General features: G+C 39.6%; 3 protein-coding genes across 4 annotated transcripts; 2 read left to right on the top strand and 1 right to left on the bottom strand.

Moving 5' to 3' along the window:
• Positions 1–1849: 1849 nt before the first annotated feature.
• RB195_012924 (uncharacterized protein) lies at positions 1850–2192 on the top strand (the record flags this gene model as incomplete). The annotated part of the gene is made up of 2 exons (XM_064202523.1): positions 1850–1947; positions 2018–2192. 2 exons carry the CDS (start codon positions 1850–1852, stop codon positions 2190–2192), a joined length of 273 nt encoding a protein of 90 aa, XP_064058404.1.
• Positions 2193–7786: 5594 nt separating this feature from the next.
• RB195_012923 (uncharacterized protein) lies at positions 7787–18729 on the bottom strand (the record flags this gene model as incomplete). 2 transcript variants are annotated; one of them, XM_064202522.1, is made up of 5 exons in its annotated part: positions 7787–7993; positions 9460–9553; positions 10939–11069; positions 11154–11252; positions 18613–18729. In XM_064202522.1, the coding sequence occupies 5 exons, from the start codon at positions 18727–18729 to the stop codon at positions 7787–7789; spliced, it is 648 nt and encodes a 215-aa protein (XP_064058403.1). The 2 variants fall into 2 exon arrangements, with proteins under 2 accessions (XP_064058403.1, XP_013304557.1); XM_013449103.2 differs by lacking the exon at positions 18613–18729 and having other exon boundaries at positions 11154–11246.
• RB195_012922 (uncharacterized protein) lies at positions 18714–19154 on the top strand (the record flags this gene model as incomplete). The annotated part of the gene is made up of 2 exons (XM_064202521.1): positions 18714–18824; positions 18891–19154. The coding sequence occupies 2 exons, from the start codon at positions 18714–18716 to the stop codon at positions 19152–19154; spliced, it is 375 nt and encodes a 124-aa protein (XP_064058402.1).
• Positions 19155–19377: the final 223 nt, after the last annotated feature.

Genomic DNA, 19377 nt, shown 5'->3' with positions numbered 1-19377 from the left:
ATGATGTTTCGTGATCTCGGAGTTCTCGTAGATTTTCTGTTAAGGTTGCTAATCTGCTCAATTCTACGGTGTCAAAAAGTATCCTTCTTTTTTTAATTCTGGAAGCTCTGATTGAACAAAACATTCCAAAAAACGTTCCATTATTATTCACAGGTTGCAACCGTAGCAGAGATACCCAGAATGACGACCCAATGCAGGAAAAAATCCTGGCAGTGATAAGTGTCAATATTCGCTAGCGACTCAGCTGTAATTGTATTGCTTGAGCTAAGGATCACGCTACATAATAACGCGCTTAATCCGTGGATTTGTGTGTGTGTGTGTGTGTGTGTGTGTGTGTGTGTGTGTATGTGTGTCACGAAAATACTCCATAATGGTGCAAAACTCTGGAGTGCCGAACCGTCGCCATGCGCCTTATAGAGGAGCACTGTACCTTTCCACCACTGTCCAGAGATGTCTTCTATCTATGTTGGCTTTGACAAGCCAAACTTGTATCATATGTTAGTGAGGGTAAATAAACTTCTATGTGAATGTACACATACAAATTCGCAAACTATCATGCTATATTATATCAAGCTTATTCTGTCACGTGTGTGCGTCTATGTATGTGTGTGTCTCAGTCAAGAAATCCAAAAAAGAGAGAGACGGATACCATGGCGTCGGTCTGCTGCGCTGGAGCCCCAACGCGGTAAAATTGAGTGAGACTGGTCCTACGGCGTCGAATTCGTGTCCCGGAGCCACAAAATCATAGAGTTGGGTGGGATGGATCCCACTGTCTCGGATTGGTGCGCGAGAGCCCCAACGGTAGAATGGATTTCTATGACTCATTCGTGTATTTGTTTTCAAGGATATTTCCCTGATGCTGCTAAAATCCCTTCTCCAAAAAGTGGGAACACACATACAAACGGCTGCTTAGATGCAATACTAGCCAACACGCGTTTACGTGGTGGTGAGTTTTATCTTCATCACTACGATGATGATATTCACCTCATTTCATGCTAGCACATCATTCTGTGCTAATAGTTGGAGCGGAGGAAACTCATACTTCGAGTAATTTTTCCAAATTGTGGACTTTTCAGAAAAACATAGATGTAAAATCAAGTTTGATTGTTTTCCAAATATACTACTGATGCGTTTAGAAAGAAAATCATGAAATCTCTCATCCATGCCTAAATTTTTGAGGAAAAAAAATTGAAGAAAGGGTTGATAAAAAGAACAATTATAATTTTACAAAAAAGTCACTACTGTTATTTCTTATTGGTCGACGTAGGCGAGCGAAGCGAACACTACAAAAAGGCTGAAGTCCGGCTTTAGCCGGACGTTATACTCATTAACCTAAATTCAACAGAAACATGCAAAATGAAATTTTAGCATCGCGCAACAACTTCATTGGGACCTCGTCCTCTCCCAATACAAAATGATAATTGTTTTGTTAAAAAAAACAGAACTGACAATAACGTTGTAACCAGGGACGCACACATATTCTGATTTATACATGTACGTGGCAGCCCTGTTTCCACGGAACTCAATGAAGCATCTCTTTCTACTCCAGTGGAGAGTACAAATTAGAATTTGATTTTTATACGGCGCAAATTTCCCAAACATTGCAGTATAGTCCTTCTTCTCTGTACAATGGCACAGTCAACAAGCTTATATGTCAAATGCTAGAAGTACTATGGAATCTCCGACAAGTAACATCCGTTCCGCAACGTACAACTCTTCGCTGTCGTTCGCTGTCCAGTGAACGCCAGCTTTTCTGTTCGCACATCTGTGTGCACCGTTGGCTACATTGCGGAAAACATGCATCTAAGACCAAATCTTTATCACTGCAAAAACTACGCCATCTACTGCGATGGTGCTAATGAACAGAGGGCAAGAAGCAGAAGCATGGGATGACCACAACAATCTGGTGGTGAGCGTCGTCAAGATGCGCCTTTGTACGACTGCGGGGTAGCAGAGGAATTAAACTGAAAATTGAATGTGCCCACGCAACTACGAAAACAGCCTGAGGCTATCACAGAGACGCCGACTACGTTCTGGGAAGGAACACTTCTTTGTCGGACGACCAAAAGTCCAGAGTTGACTGGGATGTCGCATTCGACTATGACCACACTCCAGCTGTTCTGATCGAAATAGTATTACAGAGAGGATACGTAGAAGTCAAGAAGTTCAACCTCGACCAGGCGGAGTCATGAAGGTTTAGGAATTCAGGAAGAAATCTCGCCAAAAGTGTCGATTAGTAGGGAGGGACCAGGAGAAGACGCGATAACGGCGACTCTTTCAAAAAATATATCCAGGACTCTGCTAAGACCCTGCTCTCATATTGGCGCGCAAGCCTAGTCTTCCGCACAAAAGGCACTGAAAGCGTTTTGGATCCATTCCAAGACCCCGTATGTGAATCACAAAGAGAAATGTCTCTTCAAAATGCGGGAAGTCGCTCCCTACATATAAGCTTGCTATTTTGAGTGCGGTAGTCATCTCACGACGGGTTTCTAGCTTATGCGAGAAATCCTCCGACACTAAGGTAAGCCTTACACTTCCACTTTTATTATGAGACTAAACAGTAGACTTAGAATTTTCTTTGTTGGACGGATAGGGCGTTTGATCGAATAGTCACGTTCAATTTGATCCTTTCCGGCTCTGAAGAAGGCGATTTTGCCGATGCATTAGCCAGTAATAAAGCATCGTAGAAACCTCGCGTCGGGCTCAAATTTAGAACAAATACTGAAAATGCTCTCCGTTCCAACGCCGAAGAAGTTTGCCTTTGGATCTGTGAAGCTCTTTCTGCAATTCTGCACACGTCTCCATACTAGTGTTTATTTCAAGAAAGAAAAGCGTCTAAAAAGTAGCCTGTGTGGTCAGCTGAATCGTAATCACGAGAGGGAATGGACGTCAGAAGTGAAGGAGTTTGAAAAGGTGTGAGAAAACAAGTAGGTGAGAAAAGTCATTGCTACAGTAATGCAGAATAGAGGGAAGACGTGTTTACCTTTTCCAACACTGCCAACGTAGTAGCTGTCTGTGCAAAACTCCTACTAATTTGGAGTGATTACTTCAACCCCTCGCTGAAATGTCGGTCATTGAACTCGAGCACGCCTTATGACCGGAAAAATGGCTGCCGCTATGAAAGAGATGTTTGGCAAATGAGGTGCTGATGCCAATTCGACATCCAGGTCCTCCGAGGAGTGCTGCGTGGTCGATCAGCCATCTGTAAAGAAGTCAAACTGGAAGTCTACCTGCTCGTTACTGGCTCTGTGATGATGTATGAATGGGAGACTTGGGCAGCACCGACGCAGCATGATGCAATGAAGAAGTTCGATTGCATGGAGAGGAAGCTGCTCAGCCAGTCATTCTGCCACTTTTTATTTCCACAGTTTGCCATAAAGAATTTCAAGGTAAATGTGGTGTGGGTTTATGTTCCTAGTACGTCAAAACTTCCTTGAGAAAGAAGCACACCCCTTCCTTCCCGTCGTACCCCTTTCTCTTCTGAATGAGCCATTTTCATACCCATTAAAGCTTACGAAAACTTGCCTGCTGTTTTTCATTGATACTGAAATAAACACATTCACGAGTCGTTCTACTTCCAGTCACTTCTCCAAGCGTTGGTGATTCATTGTTCCCGTTCTCATGACAGATCAAATAATGCCATAGAATTTTTTCAGCAGCTTTCTTTATTTTAGTAGGTACACTAACACAAGATTTACTAGGATTTTCCCGACAGAGCTGAAATAGAACTCACTTTGTGGATTCGTGCTGAAAGGTAGAGGGTAATGCGTTCGGCGTTGATCAATGAATTTAGGATGTGTCGGCGCGTTCGACATTAGATTTATGAACGCGCGGCCTTTACAATAACATGCGGCGAAGGCCTTTACAATTACTTTGCGGCTAGCTTTTCGAAAAATTCAGTGTTGTTATTCTGCAGCAGAGTTCTCGAACCAAGTTATCGACCACGTAAAAATGAATGACTCGGTTGGGAATGAGCGGCAGAGTCGTCGAGGCGCGCAAACTTACTGGTCACCTCTTATTAACCAATAACAAATCGAGGAACAGGCAGTAAAGCAAATCCCATTGACAGTGGGACCTTGACAGAGAGATCAAGAAAACTGCTTTATAATGACTTCATGTCTGCTAACAGCCATTATGACAAATTCAAAGATCTGATTGAAATATGGAGATAGTTTGATAGATTTGAACATATTCCAAGAAATCAGCTGATGAGGGAACATTCATGGAAAATTATTTTAGAATTTTTGTCGCATACTGGGAATAAATCAATTACATGGTGAGACCCTGACGAATCTTCCTCGTTTGTCTCAATACATTTTGTATTCCCGTGAAGTAGTTGGACACGGATGTTTTTCCTGATCTTTCTTGCATAGCCGAATTACTATTGGTTTTCAAGTCCTTGCTTTCGACTTTTTGGATCTCGATCTCTTAGATTTCAACTTTTTGGATCTCTTTTTTTGGATCTTTGATTTTTTTGAACCTCATTGACTCGACTATTCTTTTGTCGCTTCCTTGGACCTCTAGGTCTTTACAGAAGTTTGTGGTGTAATGAGCTCTTGTAGCCGGGTCCCTTTTGAAGCATTCTCAGCGGTCACACATATCTGAACGAAGAAGTTTCTTGGTCAGCGACACGCTTCTTTCAGCCACATTTTTTTGTTTACCTTCTGTTGGAGTAGCCGACAATATCGAGAACGAAGTTCCTTTGAATCTTTTAATTCTGTACATTCTGTACATTAGGTGAAGTAGAAAGTTCTGAGCGTTTTCCTTAAATGCCTTTAGTGAGCTATATCTGACGATATTAACATTACATCGTGTCATACTATACATCGATTTCAAGATGACATTGCGAGGACAAAAACCAGAAAAGATCGCGGTCCAATCGCGGTGATCCCGGCCAAATGACCGTTAAGCCCTAACAAACGACCAAGAAGGTTGTGTTGTGTGTTTTGGGCGTTGGGAAGGGAATCATCCACTATGAGCTCCTTTCATCGGGCCAAAGACTCAACTCGAACCTCCACTATCAAGAACTGACCAGGTTGAAGCGAGTGAGATTCACCAGAAGCGGGCAAAACTCGCCAACAGGATAGGGATTGTGTTCTATCAAGATAACGCCAGGCCGCACTCATCTTTAACGACGTGTCAGAAGCTCTTAGTGCTTGAATGGGTGGTTCTACCGCACCCGCCGTATAGTCCAGACCTGGCACCAAGCGACTGCCACCTTTTCAAGCGTTTGCGAAATTTTCCTGATGGTACAAAACTGGCCTCAGGAGAGTCTTGTGAAAATGATGTGGTCAAATTTTTTGCCAATAAGGACGATGTCCTCTTCACTTGCGCAATTATGAAATTTTCATCAAAATGGACAAAAATTATCGAACAAAACGCTGCATATTTGATCAAAATCGGTTAGTCCTTACCATGTTAATTTCGTCGTCGGATTAAAGCGAAATTACGCTCAGAACTTTTTAATTCACCTAATATATATAATATTTATACGATATTACTGAGTTACATTTGCTTACTACAAATTTGATCACACTGTCATGTAAGATAGTAATTTCTGCATTAGTTCAACTCCACTTCATACGCACAATTGGAAGGGCTTCGGTCGTCTTCATCAAGTTTCGAGGATTGAACAAGTTTTTTTTTTTGATGACCAGGAGCTCTATTCCGTATAACAGCGTAATCCCGAGACAAAAGATGTGTAATTAAGCGAAACTTGGGAAATATGAGCGAAACAGTAAGTGAACGACCAATCACCTTAGGTTTGGGTAGTAAACAAGGTGTTTAGATAAATCAACGTTTTTCCATAGACAACATTCCCATCCCCTCCCGCTTGTGCGCAATACTTATGACATTGCTCTGATTCTGATAGTAAGCCTATACACGTAATTTTCTGACAATGTTTACCTAAAATCCAGAAGAATGAATCCCTAAGAACAAGAAATAGAGGCTCAAAAGTAAAGAATAAAGTGTCTAGCGTTAATCAATCCGCTTAGGATGTGCCACCACGTTCACATCAATTCAGAATCGTTTGGAGTTGGGGGCGAATGCCCAAGCTACATAAACGACTTTTAGTAGCTAGCCGATGTGTCAATTCAGTGTTTTTATCCTCCCAGACAAGTCTGATACCATTAGTCAATTTATCGACATCGGAGAGGTGAAAGGCTTAGTTGGCGATAGGGCGATTTCGAGCCATCAATCGATCGTGCAGTCGCTGCGGAACCACTTACCGACTACGCTACATCCGCCTGTCAATAGGAACTTATTTAGGATTATAAGAACGAAGTCATCAGCAAAATAAAGTTGATGTAGTTACGGAGACTGCGTTCACTTCCATGTCATCCCAATCCAATCATCGCGTCGTATTTCATTCTAGGGAATGACCTTGAATATTTTGACGATCATAATCATAATAGAAGGTAATAAAAGAATGTTTTGCTCTAGTCTCCATATTCACACATGCATCATACGGTTGCCAGCCATTTTCGTAGAAATGCGAGCAGAAATGTGAAATGAACTTTTCACTGCTGCCAAAGAATAATCGATCGGATGTACTCCTCAATTCGAAAAGATTCCTTATACAATTTTTAACAACTTTAAATTAAATTCCGGAAAAAGATGGAATTTATAAGTTATAGATTATTTGAAATAAATTTTTTTTTCTTCCAGAAGTGCGAAGTTCGACTTTCCTTGAATCTTGGCATAGAAATTGCAACTTGTTGATAGTCGAATTTGAGCAACAGCCAAGATTGTTGACAAAATTTATTACGGCTAACGTTTCGGCGTTGTCGCCTTCGTCAGAGCCTGGAAAGTAAGAACATTTGCAATATATCCTCTCAAATGCCTCATTCAGAACAAGTCATCATCCCCTAGGATATATTTTTCTTTCTGATGTGTGACAAACAACCACAGCTAGAGAAGGAAGACATTAAAAGAGCTCTCATTTTCATGTTCATCACCTAAAAAAAATTTCGTAGCAATTGAAAGTAGGTGATAAAAGAAATTTCTTCTCCTAACCATCCATAACCTCAGAAATTTTAAAAGTTTCATTTTTCTTTGACGTTATGGTCGTTTTTAATGAAGACGCCGCTGTAATTACTGATTCTTTCTCAACATTTCCCTACAATGGTTAGTCTCAGCCACAACCATCGAGGTACACGGAATTCAACTGATGAAGAAATTGACAAAAATTATTTACTAACGTGCTGGGTGTAAATGATGCGGATAGAATTCGTTGATGCCCATATAAAGAAAAAAGTGTATAGCCTGGGCTTGAAAATGTAGGCACAGAAAGAGATCACATGAACTGAAAACTGCACGAAAAGGAGGAAAACAACTGAAAACAGAGGCGTCTTTGGTGCAGGAAAGAATCAGGGACGAATGGCAAGGAGACGAGGCAAAACGCGGAACAAAATTAACGAAGAGTTCGGTGGGATTTGCATGAAATTGCGTGCATATAAATTAGTACGGCAAGAAGAGAAGAACATTTTGCTCGACAATTGATAATAATGAATATTGAAATCAATCAATAAATAGAATATGAACGATCACTCTCTTAACACTGAAATGATATGGGATCGTTGTCCCTCAACGGATGTGTTCACGAAGGGCGAGAAAAAAAAACAATGTAGGGTTTGTGGGATTGAGCGAGCGAAAGCTACAAAAGTAATGGGAGAAACTGGGAAGAAAAAAATGGAAAGTATCCTATGCATATGAGAAAAAAAAACAAGCGAATGAGGAAATATGCGAATCACCGAGACAGTGTACAGGCGGATGAACCGAGTTCTTACTCTACAACCATTTTTCGTGGTGCTTTCGCTTTTCTTCGAGACGATGATGAGCCGGTAGTGTAAAGAGGTGAATTTGAATGTGAACTTGATGTTGATGCTGTTGATACAACATCTTTTCGATCCGATACGGCCATTGTCTCGTTATTTTTCGGTAATCCGCTCACAAGCGATGTGCTCAATGAAACTTGGACGAATTCTGGGCCCTGAAAGACATAGGAATTTTTTAGATGTGGAAAAAAAATACATAATGGAGAGTAAAAAAAACGCTGAAAATCTGATGTCAATACATGAATATAATCAAAAATTAAAATCTAATCTCAATATATGAAGATAAGATAACAGAAAATTCATAGAGGAATGATTTTTTAAAGGTAGCATACCACGAATCTGATGTGTCGGAGGCGGATTTCGGGTGAAGTATCCGAATACGGGGTCGTAGATTATACACACGAGGGTAGTCTCGCTCATCTTTCTCTGTATCACCGCAAACAGCCTCTTCCAGAATGCTGTTTTGTACGACGCCACCTATTGCAACGCTCCACCCCTTGCGCCGCCTCCGCCCTGTGATTCGTCGAAAATCAATTCGGACTGCCCCGATAGGCAGTAAGGGACGCTACGCGTGCAAGGGTGGCGCGCTGCAATAGAAGGCATCGTACAAAAAAGCATTTAGGGCCGGCTGCTTGCAGTGATTCAGGGAGAGATGAGGGAACTACCCCCGTCTCCATAATCTACGACCCCATGTACGGATTCTCCACCTGAAATCCGGACCACCTCAGATTCTTGGTATGCTGCCTTTAAAATGTGTTGCGCGGTTGAACTCCCGTATTTGTGTTTACTTTTTTAACATGTTCTGGAAAAGTTACAGTATCTTCTCCTGCTTTATTGCCAAGCATCAAAGTTCAAATAAGTCGATCTGTGCATTAGGGAACTTTTTCCAAAGGAAAGACGAAGAAATGCATTTACGGCATGCAATACACTGTATGAATTTCGGGAATTCAAAAAAGTTGGAACTGCACAAAAAAAAATTCCGGACGTTTACTTGGATCGTGCTCCTGCCCTTTGGACAGCTAAAAAGTGACTTTTTAGGATTTGAAGAATTCACCTTGGAAGGTCAACCTCGCCCTGGACCGCCCAGTGACATTGATGACGATATTGTGAGCACCTTAGTGGAAGAAAACCCAAGGATTACAGTTGAAGATATTGCTAAGAGGTCAACAATTGTGAATAACAATAAAAACTGTATTCTTAAGTAATAAAACTCTTTTAAATATCACTTGTTGGGATTTTTCCTTGGATCAGACACGAATTTAAGCGATCATCTAATAGTTCCCAAGAATAAGTTACTACAGAGGAAGTGGGAACGTTCCAAATTTAAGCGACAAATTATTTGTTGTGTACCAAATTTCACTTCTACCACGTCCACTTTGACTTTCTTTTTCTTCTTCTGCCTCTACTTTTACTATATTCTGCTTCTACCAGGAAACACTAGCACTATGCACTAAGTACTTAGTAGTAATAGTGCTAAATACTTCACTTCGCTACCTTAAATGGAAAACAGGTGGTCCTTAGTCTCGTTGACAATATCTTTAAACATCAATATCTATCAATTTGTTTTCCTATTAAATTCAAATTCAAATTCATTATGCTCAAATTCTCATCAAGTACTCACCTTCCCATTAGTAGCATTTTGCATTGGTCCAATGGAAACCTTACGTATCATTTCCGTTTGTCGTGGTCGATCAGAATCACCGGAATTTACGGACCTTAATGGGGAATGCTTATGTCACAGAAGAAGAGCAGAATTAAACTTTCAATGGAATTTAAAATTAAACGAGCTGACGTAATGAATTTCAAGAGCAGAAAGTTGAAATTTTCTCACATCGCTTCAAATCCTACAACACTAAGACTGCGGTCGGAAAGCTCAGCATTCAGAATTATCTCATCTGCTACAGATAGCTACGCGCTTCAAAGTTTTCTATTTGTTTTCCAATTTTAAATTCAAAGCTTTTGGTTAAGTTAGCAAATTTCATTCAAGTTAAGAAAACCAGGTGGTGGGAGGAGAAGAGGAACAAATGCACTGAAAATGTTGTAGAAAGGATAAAGAGCACTTATCCACGCAGATTTTCTTACATCCATCTATTTTTCTCTCACGTTGACTACTCTACTTCATGAACCGAGCAAAAGTTTTCCTAAAGCAAAAGTAAATAGGTGAAAATAGAAGTAGATCAAATTATAGTGAAATAAAATTATTAATTTGAAAAAAGTAAAGTCTTGCCTGGCGCTACATCGAAAGGACGATGGTTGGAGAATTTCGCCTCATGAAAATGAGAAAAAAGAGACCCGAAGTCATAAAATTCGGGAACAAACAAACATATGAGGATTCTCTGCTTAACTTCACGAACTTTCAAGAAAAGGTGATGTAAGTGAAACCCATTTCACTGAATCCTCAAGAAATTTTCCTTAGCTAGTTTGGTACTGCAAGAGAAAACGTTTCTATGCTAACATACTGAAATTTGAACTAAAGCTAAGCTTAAAAGCATCACTCCACGAATCTGAGGTGGTGCAGATTTCAGGTGGAGTATTCTTAAAAGGGATCGTAGATTATGGAGAGATAGGTGATTCCGTACATTTCTTGCTAATTGGCGTAAAAAAAACGACCCGAAGGGTGCGGCGTGTGCGCAGGGCTGGCGCGCTCCAATCGAACTCCTTGTGGAAAATAGCGCCCCTGAACGCTCGAAGCTGTATCTTTTTACGGCAATTAGGAAGAAATGGACGGAATCACCTCCTTCTCCTTAATCTACGATCCCGTATACGAATACTCCACCTGAAATCCGTACCACCTCAGACTCGTGGGGTGGCGCCTTTAAGTAAGGATTTTTTTTTTGCGATATTATTATTATTCCTTTTAAGGGCGAAGTATTACAAAAATTGTATTCTTTAAACATAAATAAATTGCATACAATAATAAAATGCACCTTTAAACATACATAAATTGTAAGTTTTTAATCCAATTACTGATTATTTCTATCTTTATTCGACTCAGTGCACTATATTTTTACTCCCAGTGTCTCCTCATATGCGTACATTTCCGCCCTTACTGTAACACCACCTACTAAGAAAAAATGAATAGCAGGATAATCCGATTCACCGCAATTTTTCCTCATTTTTCCGCCATTCTCGAATTGAGCTCTCAGCAACGTTGTACTCTCGTCCTGCCGCCCTGTTCCCATTTCCTTTAGCAAATTCAATAATCTCGAGCTTTTCGTCGACAGAATACTGCTGAAAATATCGATTCAGGAAAGTATCGGCGCATAGTTTTTTTTTTGGAGTGGTGACCGTGACTGCTATGTAGTCTGTAAGGACCTTTAGAGTTCTGGATGGTGCCGCCGATGTGCTGTCCTCAGAATTCTTTCGCTTTCTAGACTTTCTTGCACTACGAGTTGCACCTCCAGCCATTCGTATCTGAATTATTTGGAACTGAAATTTATTTTCCGGCGAACCCAAAACAACAGAAAACATTCGATGACAATGCGAAAAACGTTCTTTTAATAGAAAATTCACTTTTATTAGGTTTTCAGGTGCATCAACAAAAATAGCATTGAAAACCGTGGAGAAAATTCAGCAAAGTGGAGAAGCTAGCAAATTTGACCACATTTCGTCAATGACAGCATTCGGCCTTCATCGGCTACGATGAATGTGTTGGAGAAAATATGGAGAAAATCAACTATTGAGAAAATCTTTATAACTATTAAGGGCAGCTATTAATAAACGGATTGTGGAAATCTGATGGAAAACATTGAGTTCGGTGCGTAGATTACAAATATGTGCATTGTCTCGCTCATATTCCTTCTGATCATCCTGAAAAATAGCGTGGGAAGTAGCGCTTGTTCCTACGAGTTACGTTAGAACGCCCCACCCTTGTGTACACACCGCATCCACCAGCAAGCGGGCAAAGCACAATGGGGTATCTTCACGAGTCCACTCAAGTAAAACCAATGAATAGGCTACTGAGGGAACTGGAACGTGTACAGGCAGGTGCGTTCTTACGCGCCTCGTAGGAACAAAAGTCGACTCCCACGGTCGTTTTCTAGGACGTTTAGAAGAAATTGACCGGGGCCAGACTCATATACGTAATCTACATCCCGAACTCTACATTTGCCCACGGAGACCCGAACATCGTCAGTTTTGTGATACGCTGTCTTCAAGCACATGATTTATTACCATCAAAGTCAGTAGTTGCAGTTTTGTCAGGGGAATACTGTAAATAATTACCACCAAAGGGCAGCGCCCTATTAATGTTATGTCAGAATGCTTAGTAGTTGTCAAAATATTGCTTCGTACCACGCCGCGCAAGCATTCACAACACAACCTTCACCGTCGTTTAAGTATGATTTATCGATTAGCTCTGATTGTGACCTCTACTTCCATGAATGATAGGATTCGCTAGGGCACGAAACGGTAGATGGAATGGTCACCCAGGTGACAACATCGGTAATTGGTGTGTAGGTAAATTTTAAAGTTTTTTCACAACTCTATTCAATACTCTTCGAAAATATTTACTAAATATACTTTTCTATCCTTCGATAGTATTTGCTAAATAACAAAAAAAAAACCCAAATAATGATGTTTTGATGTTTCCCAGTACAAGCAAAAGCATCAGAAAGTGAACGCAAACAACGAAATTAGGCAGGAAAAATACCGATTAAACCAGAAGGCATCAAATCAAAAAGACCACAAAATAGTTCAGAAAAAAATACTATTACATATTTTTCGACACAATTATGTACTGCTTCTATCGAGGCATTTCTAGCAACCACCTAATAGAGTAAATAATGTTTCTGTGTCACAAGAAAATTATAAAAGAGGAAAAAATAGGGATTTCTGAGTAAAAATATTTTAAAACCGCGAGATCTATCAAGCATATTACATGCCAACTTGCACCCTCTACCTCAGATTCGACTTGAATCTAGAAAATAAAAATAAAAATAGAAATAAAATAATGAAAAAATAATTAATAATAAAATAGGGAAACAGACATATCAAGAACAGTCAGAATTTTTTCATGTACAGTTTTCAAAATGATTGTACCTCAACGAAAGAAAATAGAACAAAAAATGAGAAAAAAATGGAAAATGGAAAATTTCTTGTGTATTTTCGCGGGTGCTCAAATTTTTTGGAAATTCTCAGAAGTTACTGCTATTTTTTTAAACCTTGTTGCTCTCCAATAACATAACATTAATTTTCTCAGCTTTTGTGATTTTTTCACACAATTGTGCACAATTTTATAGATAGTAAACCTCTGAATCATCATACGTTCTTGGCACGTGAAAGAAAGTGGTGGTGAAACATGAAAAAACGAAGAAATGTTGACTTATTTAGATAATTCAATCCACAAATCTTTGGATAAACACAAATAAATCTCTATTCACGACTTCTAATCCATCTAGCAGCGGTAGTAAAGTCCTTCGGTACGATTTACCGTAACCCCTGTAGTTATAAGATCCAGCAATAGACAATAGACTTAGGATTTTCTTCCTCGAGTCGGATGGAGCGCTTGATTGCATAAATCCCACTTTTCCAGCTTCTTCTTTTTAGGAGAAGACAAACTCTCCAAAATGTTAGCGAGGAATAAAGGACTATGACAACTTCATGTCCGGTTCAAATTAACACAAATCCAGAAATGATTCTCGGAAGAGAATGAGGAAACAAATGGAAAGAAAAATAAACTTTGAGCTTTGCTCAGGATCAAAGTTCTATTACTGATGGCAAAAGACGATGAAAGATGAAACGAGCTACGCACACAGCGGCGACACACGCGTTCTCGCCTACCTCATTCCGACAGATGCGCGGATTTTCAGTTTCAAAAGTTATGGAATTGGGATGGAACTGGTGAAAAGACGGGAAGCATGGCCGAAAACGAAGTGATATTATGATACGGGGGACCAGAACATGGACGCTGTGCGCCTCGAGGAACGAACAGGCGTTGTTCCGAGGGGGGGATCGAGTGCGCAGGGTCTGGGATCTCGCGCCGTCCTCCTCTCGCCGCCAGTTTACAACGAACGCTTTCTCGCGCACCCTCATGTGATACACACACGAGCCTGCTGTTGTTAATTCTGCTGCTGCTGCTGCTGCTGCTACTGCTGCTGCAGTGATCCAGTACTTAAGATAAATCACAATGATTAACACCGAATTTCCAAATAACAACGGAAAAATCCTGGAAGAAAATAATAAACGAATTAATTTGCTCGGTTACAAGTGATTTAATGATTTTTTTTTAGTGAGTTTTAGTGATTTTTTTTTTCGAAACTATATCATTTTTAGTCATTCGGTAATATTTCGGCACTAATGTACCGACACAGAGTGAATTTTAAAAATAAACAAAATAAAATTAAAAATAAAATTAACAATTAAATTAAATCAACAATAACATTGAAACAATTAAATTAACAATTCAATTAACTAACAACATTAACATAATATGATTTATATAATAAATATAAATATGTATAATAAGTAAATAGTAATAAGGGAATTTCACCGAACATTACCTGTAGTGTCAAATAATAGCGAAAAATCTAAAAAGAAACTAATCAATAAATGAACTGGCAGAGCTACAAGTGTTTTTTTTTTCTTTTCAAAAATACATCATTCTTTGTCATTCGCTGATATTTCGGCACTAATGTACCGATAGAGAGTGAAATTCTTTTTTTTTAATTCATGAAATAAATTTTAAAAAATTCATTAAATAAGAATGTGAGATGTTTATGTAATATAAATATGTAGTGCATGAAACGATAGTGAAATTTCAACAAATGTCCACAAATGTTATTGGTGTCCAATAACACCAGTAACACCGAGAAATCTAAAAAAACAACCTGAGTAACAAATTACAAAAATGATTTTATCAACAAAAACATGTCATCCTAAGTCGGTCGGTGATATTTCACCTTCAAAACTAATTTTTTTCCACTTTTTGAATGTGGCGACACAGGGAAAATATTGCGAGTTGGATGAAAAAAACATCGAAAGTACTTAAAATCTCCGAACAAATTGTCACTTGACACTTAAAATATATCTGTATAAATCGTCTAAATCATGACCTAAGACGAGTTGATGTGATTAATGACATCCGGACATTGATCAATGACATTTATCCTCTAATAGGGGAAACAAAAACAAAAACCCAACTTTGCTAGTATGAATAAACGATGTTAATTTTTGAACGAGTCGATTTTTTTTTAAATTCAAAACATATGTTGGATGGGGGTGTTTTAGTCTACTTTCTCCTTATTTACATGCCACAAATGAATAGATCTCCCCACGACAACATCTCTTAAAGGCATCACCCCACGAATCTGAGGTGGTGCAGATTTTAGGTGGAGTATTCGTATACGGGATGGGAGACTACGGAGATGGGGGTGATTCCGTCCATTTCTTCCTAATTGCCGTAAAAAACGGCCCGGAAGATGAGGCGCCGCACAAGGCTGGCGCGCTCCAATCGAACCTCTTGTACAAAATGGTGCGCCAAAACGAATGAAGCCGTATCTTCCGGGCCGTTTTTTACGGCAATTAGGAAGAAATGGACGGAATTACCCCCCTCTCCGTAGTCTCCCATCCCGTATACGAATACTCCACCTGAAATCTGCACCACCTCAGATTCGTGGGGTGATGCCTTTAATTCTGGAGATGGCGTAATTCAACAAAAACAAGATTAAAAAAAAACAAAAAATCCCCGATCTATTAATGTATGATAATTGTGAGGTGGCAGCTACAGCTACAGATGGAAGATCTGAATGTAGTTAAAAAAAAAAGAAATTTGTTTTCGAGACGTATCTCTACTACGAAATTGAAAGAAGTTGGGGGAAATTTTGAAGTTTTGCAACATGTGTATTAATCTGAATTCGGGAATAATTATGAGTGACTCGTTTGAAAGGAAATCCATCACGTTCGGTCCGTTTCATGGCATGGAATTTATCCCAGAAGTGGTAGGGACACCATCTATTATCCTATATTTATCTATTTGTTCATTTTAATATTTCAGTCTTCTTTCATTTTGCGATAAAATTGGTCGAATTTGGGAAATGGAACTGTGGTGGGAAATTGATAAGTATTATCTGGCTGTTGTATTTCCTGTATTACTATTATTATTAGTAAATTATCAAAACTAAAAGACTAAATATATTTTTAGTTACTAAATTAACTCAGACATTAGTAAATAATTCCCGCATAATAGTCACTAGAGTGATCGTAATCTCTCTGGCACCAGGAAAGGGTCCCTCATAGATGCTCGAAGTTCTTCGCGCAAAGCGTTAGGTCCCAGGGAGGTTTCCTGGCATAACCCCGTTCTGTTTCACGGAAGAGAGCAGTGCCGCCGGTCCTGAACAGAACCGCTATGGATTCTATACACTGTTAGGCTCTCTACAGTTTGTCAAATAATATCTCCAGCTGATTTTATTATTATTTTTATTTATTTTAGCTGATCGTAGATCGCATCTAACCGTACGGTGACAAGAGTTGAGAAAAAATAAATAAAAATCTAACAGGCGGCTATTTTTTAGAATGTATTTGTAGAAATCCCATAGAATTCCGAAAATGAGGATTATGTGAAAATAAGCACAGGATATAAATAAATAAATAATAAATTGAAATAAATAAATAATATATAGATAAATAATAATAATTGTAAAAGGCTCTCTTATATTAAGTAATGTTGTAAGCTACCGATGATTTCTAAGCAAAAAACGGATTTTTTCTGCGTAATTCAGAAAATTTAAACCAAAATTTTAAATAAACAATAAGTTGAAGTTGAATCAAACGAGTTTTTTTTCTACCTCTCTAATTTCATTTCACTTGAGGTTGAGAATTCTGTTTTTGTTTTTTTTTTAACTGGATAGTTATATCAACTATGGATGGTCCCCTTCAAGTTCGAGAAATCTCTAACCACCCATCAGTAAAAAAAAACAAGCAAAATAACAAAAATCATCGGAATGGTGACTTCTAGTTACGTATTTCTCTTTATCATAGCAAGGAGGCATTATTATAATGTATAACATATGTATTGATTGATTGGTTGATTGACTGCAAAGTGCGACTTATTCTCATTGACAGCTGATCATTCACTGAAGACAAACTATTCTTTAAGAAAGCTATGGCATCGCTAAATTCTTCAACGGAATTTCTCCGATGGTTCTTGCTGTCAAAGGATTGGCAGGCACGCATAACCAAGAGCTTAAAGGCAGCGTATCACGAAACCGATGATGATGGAGTCTCTGTGGGCAAATATCGAGTTTGGGATGCAGATTACGAGTATGAGCGTGACCACACCCAATTCTCCGAAATCGCCTTAAAAAACGGCGTGGGAACCGCTTTAGTTCCTACGAGGAACGTTAGTACGCGCCGGTCTTGTGCACGCGCCGCATCCGCGAGCGAGCGGTCGGGAATCGATGGCGTCACTTCGGTAGTTTATTCAAGTAAAACCGATGAATAGGTCGCTGCGGAAACCTCGGCTTCACAATGTGGCGCGTACGAACGTACTTCGTAGGAACAAATACCGTTTCCCACGCCGTTTTCCAGAGCGATTAGGTGGAATTGAGCGGGACGTTTTGAAATGAGGCAAGAGTAATAGGCTAGCGAGGTGTATGATCAATGCATTATTTACCAAAAACTCCATCCAACAAGATTTAGGAAAAGGGATTGAGAAAGAAGGTTTTTCCAAGATTAATTGCAGGATATGGTTTCCAGTAGATCAAATATCATGGACTAAGTTAACAATCTCAAGTAGAAAGGGGCCTTTGAAAAGTGCACAAGCAAATGAAAAAAATATAAATAAATATAATACAATTTAAAAAATCTGACGTTCCAAGTGTTCGTTTATAAATGACTACAAATAATAATGAAATGAATCGCCATTTTCAGTACATCTTAGAAATTTTTTACAAGACCCAATATATTTTATTAATAATAATTAGTATATTCTGTTTATTATTTATATTGACAATAATAATTAATATCCAATAGATCTAGATTATAAATATTTATGGGTATGGGACCGCACGCGCATCCATACCACCATAACAGTGCAATCCAATGGGCGATTTCATCAATATATGGGCGCAAACTCCGTGCAAAAAGAGTTCTTCATGGGACCTAGTTACTTGTTGGATAAATATATCTACTGCCGATGCCATCACACCTCTCATCCTGGAAGTCTTCAAGAATTTTTCTGGAAATCATCTCCAAGTTCTTGGTGGAGAATCATACATCCAAGCGATACCTGTCCTATATCTATCCAGGTCCCATTTATCCATATGGATAAATTGCACCGGATGCGCACCATAGTTGTAAAGAATAGAAGGAATTGGGCAGGATTCTACATCGTAAATGTCCAGTGATCGGAGCGTTTTTCCAGAAGTTATATGGAAATCTCCATTGGACAACCAAGCGGAGCCAAACAACCGAGAAATACCCGCATATCCCTATATTTGCCCAGATGGACAAATATGTCCAGATGTATTGGACGTGGACCGTAGTTGTGAAGATGTGGAATTCCAAAGATTGAGTGCGAAGTGATCCAGAATGGCATTGGCGAAGCAGAAAAAAAAACGAATAGGATTTTTTTCTCCTCCAGAAATTCACACAATCACGTCCGACCGCAGCAAGCCCCTGGGGGAAGTCTGCAATCCTTCGATGCTCCATGAACACATGTTCTATGAACGACATCATTTGCTGTGCGATGGCCGACGTCATCGTGGTGTGCGTGGTTGCGGCGTTCATGCGCGAAGTTTGAAATCGATGAATGGTGGGGCCCACACAACGAACACACCGCTCCTAGCGGTGGTGGTCGTGATGGCGGTGGTGGTGGTGGTGGTTTGATGCGCACCAGACGACGGACGACGTTCAATCGATAAATATACGTACACATAGATGTCGACACGATCATCCACATGCAATCAGTACTACAATAACGGTCATCAACATCATCAACAACCATTGATCAATCCGCTTTCTTTTCTGGACTGGCGCTCGATTCGCTCGGTCGGTCAGCAGCAGAGAAACTGCGGCGGAAAAGCTGCAAGCTGCTCAGCTTAGCGTGTAGTTCAGGAAGAGTTGAGATCAGCGCATCAGAAACGACGTGAAGCGCATAAACGTTACGATTTTTGCCCAATGAATCAATGCTATCTATTCCCTATCACCAATATGGAGAGGAGGTTCCGCGCAATCATTCCCATGTTTGCCAATCCCAATAAATGGGCCGATGACGCAGCGGCGGCGGCGGCGGCGGCGTCGACCAGCCAGTATCCTACCGTTACCTTCATAGGATCACGAGATGCTCCGAGAGCGGAGGATAACGGAATCCCGAAATGAAGCCACCGATCACCGTAATCTAGTGTAAAATTAGGCTTTATTATAATTATATCCGCACAAAACAATGTTATAATCTTCAATTGACCCAATCAGAGTGACCTACTCAAAAATTGTCTTCATTAACTAAAAATTAAATCCTTAAATTAAATTATTCAGAAGAAAAACGGGAGACCTTTCATCTATTCTTCACAATATGTATTCCGAAGTTCCAATAACTGAACGT

Source organism: Necator americanus, chromosome V (genome assembly GCF_031761385.1).
Source record: "Necator americanus strain Aroian chromosome V, whole genome shotgun sequence".
NCBI classification, from domain to species: domain Eukaryota; kingdom Metazoa; phylum Nematoda; class Chromadorea; order Rhabditida; family Ancylostomatidae; genus Necator; species Necator americanus.
This window is presented reverse-complemented; position numbering and strand designations above follow the sequence as displayed.